This window comes from Drosophila innubila (genome assembly GCF_004354385.1).
Source record: "Drosophila innubila isolate TH190305 chromosome 3L unlocalized genomic scaffold, UK_Dinn_1.0 0_D_3L, whole genome shotgun sequence".
NCBI lineage: Eukaryota > Metazoa > Arthropoda > Insecta > Diptera > Drosophilidae > Drosophila > Drosophila innubila.
In genome coordinates, this window is record NW_022995376.1 from 20444942 (window position 1) to 20453121 (window position 8180).

General features: G+C 36.1%; 1 protein-coding gene across 1 annotated transcript in view; it reads right to left on the reverse strand.

Annotated features, from left to right (window-relative positions):
• Positions 1–7919, reverse strand: part of LOC117789283 (frizzled) — a 109290-nt gene extending 101371 nt beyond the window's left edge. Inside the window, exon 1 of the mRNA XM_034628405.1 lies at positions 6723–7919. Coding sequence (XP_034484296.1) covers positions 6723–7424 — 702 coding nt within the window. The 5' untranslated portion in view covers positions 7425–7919. The remainder of the gene's footprint in view (positions 1–6722) is intronic.
• Between the last annotated feature and the right edge of the window lie 261 nt (positions 7920–8180).

Here is an 8180-nt window from a genome sequence, read left to right on the forward strand (position 1 = left end):
TAGGTGCAAAATCAAAAGCCACTTCACAAAATATTTGTAAAAGCTTCCACAAACAAAAAAGGGCCTGCCACATTGTTTTGTGATCTGAATAGCAGGATTATGCACTGTGATAAAGGGGGAAGTAATGGGGAAGTTGCAAGCAATTGGAACGTTGATTAAACATGCAACGGTGTGCGACTTAAAATATATATGCATGTGCTTCTGGTCTAGTTGTTGCAACAAAAAGAGCCCACATCTCTTTATCAACAGGAATAAGCCAAAGGCACAGAAAATGGGATTTTGAGGTTAGAAGCGCCCACTCTCTAGATAGACTCCCTTAAACCTCAAGCTAAAACCAGCAACTACTTTATTTAGCAGCTTCTTGACAAGAAATTTGTCATCATATCCAAGAAAAACTTTAGAGAAATTTCACTTTATGGTTTAAAATACTGCAATAAATGAATAAGAAACTAAAGAAATATCGCCAATAAATGTAAGTAAACAACAATAGCAAAATTTACAATAGTTATTAAACTTCTATATATATTATATATTAAATAGAGCTAAAATGGAAATTTTTGGTTTATCAAAAGATCAATTTTAACTTTGGACAATCGTTAAATCTGAAGAAATCAAATTCATTTAAATCGTAGTAATAGGAATTTTTTATTTAAGTTAAATATTAAAAATATATATTACAATTTTTTACTTAATGACACACCAAAGATAAATACTCAACATTTGGCGTAAGTTGAAACAAATTTCTTTTTAATTATATACAAGTATTGTCACAATTTAAACAATAATTTAAATCAAGTCAATTTGTTTGTTACATTTTTTTTTTGTGAAGCCAACATCACAATTTCTGATCTTTCAGATATAAAAAAGAATCTTTAATCTAGCGAAAAGTGTTAACCAAAATAACGATTTATTTGGTTCGTCAATATTATCCTCTCCGCCGTATTTACACTCCCCATCGGCATTTTAAGTTTTGTTTTCAGTTTATTTACTGTAAAATCTGGCATAAAAAAGTGTCAACTGAATTGTGTACTGACTTTAATGCTGGGTGCGGTCAGTTGTTGGCCAGTTATTACGAATACAGTAAATGGTAAACTTTTTGGCATGGTTTGGGGTCGGTCTGGTTTTGGCTGTGGGTTCTATATGGCTCGGATTGGCGCGTGGACTGTCATTAAATGGTTGTAATTAAATATTTTAACAGTCGGCTGTCAGACAAAAGTCACAGCTTAGCATTAGCATTTAGGAGAGCCGACGGCCCGTGAAAACAAAACACAAAACACGAGTACTCACATTCGAATTCATATGTGTGGTAAGTATGACAAACATGAGTATCTCAGAGTTTTGTCGAAATGTGTTTACCATTTGGTAACAACAAACCCACACACAGAGCTAGCTCAATACACTGGCGACAACTTGTGAAATGGAATTGCGCGATAGTCGCCAAATTGTCAGTCAGTTGGCCAATCTATCAAGAGTTCAATTTTGCGTAGGATGCTGAATAAGATTAGACGCCAAGATACCCTGTCAATTTTAAGCTGAAGTTGTTTACTATAAAATTCTTTGCGAATATGGTAAGCTTGTAAATTATTTGAAACTATCTCATCTTTAGTCATTGGATAATAATTTACTAAAAAAAATATCCAATTAAACTAAATTTATATAAATATTTATTGATAAATTGATATTTATTATTATTATTTGTTTTGTTTTTCTCCGTCTCATGCTCATTTATAGGGTAACTAAAAAGCTTTACTTTAATGTGCTTTTATTCTTAAAAAATTGAAGTGTAGAACAAGTTCTATTTATCTACTTTAAGTTTGAAGTAATTTTAAAAAAAATCTTGTTTACAGTTTCACTTTCAAGTTCTTTCTTGTTGCCTGAGGACAAAGGACAAAAAGCGGATGACAAAAGGGGAGACAGGCAACATGTCCTGTTAAACATTGTTGTTGCCACTTAGTTGTCGTCGTCGTCGTCGTCTTTGTTGTTGTTGTTATCGCTCTGTCCAGTCACTCAAAGCTGGTGAAAAGCGAATAGAAAAGTAACAAAAAATACAAAAAAAAAAAAATAAATAAAAGTAAAAACAAGAGCAAATTGTTTGCCGTGGAGACTCCTAGTAATTTTCATGGATTTACAAGGATTTAATGCAAGGACATATAACGTACACACACATGAAAACTTAAGTAGCCGGAAGTTTCCTTTTTCTGTTTGTTGTCGCCCAGCAAATTAATTGAGTTGAAAATATTGTTCTTGTTGTTGTTCCCATTGCAGTCAGAAAAATAAATAAATAATCATCATCAGGCTTCGCATTTATTGGTTATAAATTGAACAATTCAAGCGGAAAATATTAAGTGGATTATAGTTTTAATGCTTCTCGGCCTGAAACTTAACTGTGGCAATTTGTTAAAGGACATTGCGTAAAATAAATTGCACAGATACACAGAAAACAAGCATAACGAAAAGAAAGAGACGCACAAGAGAAAAAAAAGAGACAGAGCGAGAAAGTGATGGAGTGCGGTTTACTATATGCTGACCTCTGGGCTCTGGGTTAAGAGCTTTAGCCCACTAAATGATTATGAGACAACTTCGTGTAGCTGAGAGATTAGTCTAAAGCTTCTGAAAGTCGATAATGATAAATGCTGCGGGCCTGGCTAACGGTAAGTTGGTCAAAAGTGAGGTCAAAGTTATCAAAGCTAACTTTGTTGTAAATTTCAAATTAAATTATTACTTATAATAATTATCATATAGTTTTCAAATTTTTTACAGCGTTGTTCAACTTTTTCAGCTGACTTGTGCTCGGTTTTTGACAATTAAATTTGATTATTAATAAGTATAATAAAACATAAATAATTTTTAAATAATAATTTTTTTTTCTTTTATATGAAAAATGCGATTGTTAAGACAATTTGTTTCAGTTAAAGAAATTGATTTCAAGTCCAATAAATTCTTTCATTCACGCAGTATCTACGGCTCATCAAATCACAATAAGATTGCTAAAAGCTTTCGGTTATTTAAATAATAGCTCAATCTATTATCAAAATGTATTTTCTTTCCACTTTCTTTTATTAAATAATACAAAGCACAATAATTTCATTATGCATTGTCAAACTCCTTTTAATCAAATTAACATTCTCAAAGTTGACCTTCGCAATTGTGAGATGATAAAGCAGATTATTTTATACAAAACCAACAAACCGAAGCATAGAAATGTAAAGAATCATTCCAATTAAATTAGTGTAAGGGGCGCGTTTGAAATAATCATGATGCTTGTAGGATATTCAACATATGCAACGCCTTTTGCCACAAACAAGTTCTATTATGCAAAGGCAACGGGGCGTTCTGCCAAAACCCACAAAAGGATGATTCTATAAGCCCCAAAATAAAAAGGGATTTCAGGGGATTGGGATTGGAAAAACCCAAGGGGGGAACAATCAATTACAGTTTCGCTTGGCTGGTTGCTTTTCATTTTAGGCATTTCAGTATTCCTATTTCCATCAATTAAAAGGTCGCCACGCCCACAAAAATGCCTAATGGCATTCAGTCAATGCCACAAATCCCAATGAATTATCCTGCGCAGGAGTGGAGAAAGGGGAAAGGCGGGCCTACAAATCGAAACCTCATCGTCTCGTCTGGTTCCTAAAATGCGTCAAAATCGTTTCAAATGAGGCTTTTAATGGTTTTACGATTATCCATATAACAACAACAGTAACAAACGGTACAGTGGCTCCCTAAAATTGCCCCAAAATGGTCTGTTGTCCTCGCGCGGTCTTTGATTAATTTATTTTCATCAGCCCTTTTCGAGGGGACGTGGGTGGAGAGAGGACCGTGCCTGTCTACACATTCAATCATCAATCGGACATTGGCCTAGGCAACGCTGTCAGTGCGTAAACTTAATCCGCTCGCTTTGAAACGCACCCAGACAGAGTTCACTTCCCTCACTTCCCTCACTCCTTTCCTACCCCTTCAGTTACCCAACAAATTGACGAAATGGCAAGCAGAATGCGCTCGAATGGTTAATAAAACATTTGACTATGGCAGGATTCCCCGAAAAGTCCTGTGGTAGAGCTGAAAATCATTGAGAATTGTTGTGGTATTGGATTACGCACAGAGTTCAATTGATTAAGTATTCTTTGAATTGGCGAGTTTATATTACAAACCAAGCAACATCAACAGACAAAAATACGTAGAGAAAAAAGATTAGCTGAATAACTGAAGTAAAAGAAAAAAATCAAATGTCATCAGAGATTAGACCGATTTCTGATGATATGTGTAGTGCTCAATATTTTGTACAAAAATTTTTCTTGCTATCGTATTTGGATAAAATAGGCTAAGAATAAGCTGCAGTTTCTAAAACTGAGATTTTTTAGCACATTCTTTTAGTCCAAAAAATGTTATTTATCTTATTTTTATACTAAATTATGAATAAAATTTAAGAACGTCTCTAGTCTCTAAAAAAAGGGCTTTGATTAAGATATTACTTAACACAATCACAATCACTAGTTTAAGTTGTGAGTATTAAACACAACTGTAATTTTAAAATTGTATATTTTCTACACAATATTATTTTTTTTTGTACCTATAAAGGCCAGTGCAGTAAAAATAATAAACCTCTGTACCAAGTTACAAAATTAAGAAACTAATTTGCAAAGAAGAAAAACAATCTATTTTTACTTATTTTTTATTTCTATAATCGCTATCATTTATTTCTGATCTAACTATATTAATATCAATAATAATATTACAGCAAATTAGCACATTTTTCTATGACGCTCCATCATTAACAAACAAACTAATATATTTGTTCCCTTCTTCTCTGATCTTAGCCACCTTCTTTGGCAACAATTTCATGTATGCAACCAACAAGCTGCTAAATTTCGCACGCTGCTCTAAAAAAAAAGGCATTTTAGACAGAATGCTTCGAGTTGTATTCCTGAAAATGATGATGATGGGGAATTCAACACAGACAGACACTCAAAATGATGCGAAAACCCAGAAGAAAAAATAGGAGAAAAGAAAAATGAGAAATACAAAGTGTAGCTAGCAGCTAGACGTGTATCTGTATATCCGTAAGATACTTGTAGCAAGCGGCGCCTTTTTCTCCCGCTTTCTGTGTGTGTATGAAGAAAAGAAGTGTGAATTATCCTGCCTCAAAGTATTTAATGCGCTTTACACATGGCAACAAGGAAAGGGCCAAGGATGTGAAATAGAACACAAGCAATAAGTACTGTTAAATGTAGAAAAAAAAAAATAAAAGAGAAGTAGATGAAGCACAAGAATAACAACAACAATAACATTCAAGGCATTTGATCATCAGTCATAAAAACTAACAGAGAGGGAAGGGTGCAGATGCAGGGGGTAAAGTAAACAGTTGAGAAAATTACTTGTCGAAAATCAAGCCAATAATGTTCCCGATGATGATAATGATGATGAGGAGCCAACTGCGCGCTGGGAAATTAATTATACACGAATGCGTTGAAAATATCAGCAGACGGTCTATCAGTGGGCGAGGGGGGACTGAAGAGTTGGGGTGTAATAAGCGTTAGCTCGTTTTCGGCTATTGGAATTATACGTAAGCGTAAGCAGGCATTACAAATTGCATCGGTAACTGAAAACTGGTTTTAGTTTAAAACGAAAGCAAACAAAGAATGGCTTCAAAACTGAAGAGTATTCCATTCCTTTCAGTGCCGTTTTACCTGCTCTTTAACTCCAGGCAGGTAGATCGAGACCCAACACATCACAGGGTGACTCGCTTGAGACTCCCTGCTGTTCGACTCGGTGGTTGAAATTCATTCTACTGCGCAACAGGATATAGCATTTTTCTGGCTTTGCCAGAGAGCTGAAAGTGCTGAGCATTATTGGGTTTTGTGCTGTTTCAAATGAAGACATAAAATATCAACAGAAGTTGACCTATTTGAAACAATGTGGAATACTACAACAAACTATTACTTTACAAAAAATTAAACTATTTAAGAAGGAATATAAAACTTGAAATATTCTTCTGAGAGTCGAAAGAAGTATTCCGCTTTAGCTTAAATTAATTAGTACTTTGTAAGCAGTCTTCTTATCTGAATAAACCATTGTATATAATGTCATCATATCTATTAACATCTTTAAAATTATATAAAATGTCCAAAACCCACAAATCCAATACTATTTCTTTTTGATAATCTGTCTGATAATTATCGGAATACGAAGAACATATTTAAATAAATAAAATCTCACTATTAAGATTTTAGTCGAAAATTCTGTTATCTGTAAACTATTTTGTTCAATTTGGTTTCTTTGTTTTTTCTTTCATTCTGAATTTCTTACTCTATTAATACTATTTATTAAGTATTCCACTTTTGCTCTCCAATCTTAACTTTAAGTTCTTTTAATTGGCTCATTTATCATACATTTTACATATGTTTCTTCATTATAATTTTCTTCTTTAAGTTTGACTAACCTCTCTATACTTTAAAGTTTAAACATCACTATTGTATCTCTTGAACCATGTTGTTCTTTAATCTTAGCTTGAAATACTCAAACATTGTAATTATTTGTCTTTGGGCTGTGTTCCTTCATTCTATATATCATAATTTTATATTTCTACTTGTGTTTTCTGAACTTTTTCTGCTCTTCTGAGTCACATATCATTATTCATGGATCAAAGTATGTTTGCTCATTCCTTTACTGATCTCTTTCTGATCTTTAGAGTCATACTCTTAGGAATTAAAGATTATGTTTACCTTGCCGCCAACTTTGAGCTCATAGCCCATGCCGAGGGGAGTCTTGAGCTGAACTGGACAGACGAATCCTATATTCCGATGTGGACTATCCACGCTGATCTGATGCTTTCGCGTTGTCACCTTGGGAGCACTGCGAGTGGGCGCTGGAGTCGATGATGAGGAGGTCGTGTTCTCGGCGACACACAAATCCTCTCCGCCGTGAACTGGAAACTTGGAGCACTCCAAATTCTCGGGCCAATTAAAGTTGTAGGTTTTCATGAGATTCTCACAGACGCGAGCGGATTCACATAGGGAGCGGCAGGGGGGAATGGGACGTTCGAGGATCGTGCAGACGGGAACGTAGAGGGAGCACAGGAATAACTGTAGATCAGCGCTGCAGCCGATCTTAACGAGAGGAGCAAATTGATGCACCTCCAGGCCAGCTTCCTCCTGCTTGGTATGACCAATCAAATTGGGCATAATCGTCATATTATAAGGTATATTCTTGCATATGGAAATTGTGATGGGCTCGCAGCGATTGTGATGTGGAAATCCATCCAATGAGGTGGCCGACGTTCCCGCCAAATCCGATCCCCCGCTCCGATAATACGAGCTGGCATCCAATGGGGTTTGATCGTAACGTTGTGTTGCTGTTGCCTGTTGAAGTTCGGGAAGCGCTAAAAGCATCACAAGTGGCAACAACATTTTAAGAATTTTCTGCATTTTTGTTTTGGCGCGTTTTCGACGCGTTTTCAGCGCGGTTCTCGACTCGTGGATTCCTTAAGTAAATTCTGAGTGCTTTGTTGGGATTCTTAAAGCACACACATTTTGGACAAACACAAACACATGCACACAAACAACACAGACACGCGGACACTGACGAATTCGGAGACGTAGCCGGAGACGGAAATGGAGACGGCGACGGCGACACACGCGTGCAGGCGACAAAAAATAATATTTGACACTTGGCACCTTTTGGGCATTTACATAGCAGACACAAATATGTAATTATTTTCTTTCAATTTAAATTTCATTTGCCTTTTTTAATCACTTTTTGCGTTTGTTTTGCCGGCTGACCGACGGAACGGGACACAGCAAAATGCTAAAGTACCGTATGTAGCGAAACTACGTAAAACGCGCGGAACAACAAATCGCCTCTAGTAACAATATTTTCAATATTCAACCGAGAGCACAACCGAACGGCAGGGCAAACGCTGACAAACTAACTATTGCACGAGCAGAGCCAGTTTCGTTAGCCAGTGGTGGGGGAGAGAGCAGGTTCTTGTTGGCGGTGGGCGAGAAAAAGAGAGAGAGACCGACCATCATCATCAACAGACAAGCAACAGCAGCCGTCGTGTCGTCACTTGTTTGCATCGCTTACGCTCTTCTGCTGAATATGCGCTCTCACGCGCTCTCTCGCTCTCTTCAGCAATACCCAATGCAAGGGTCGACCTTGAATTTGACGCTCAATGCAATTGG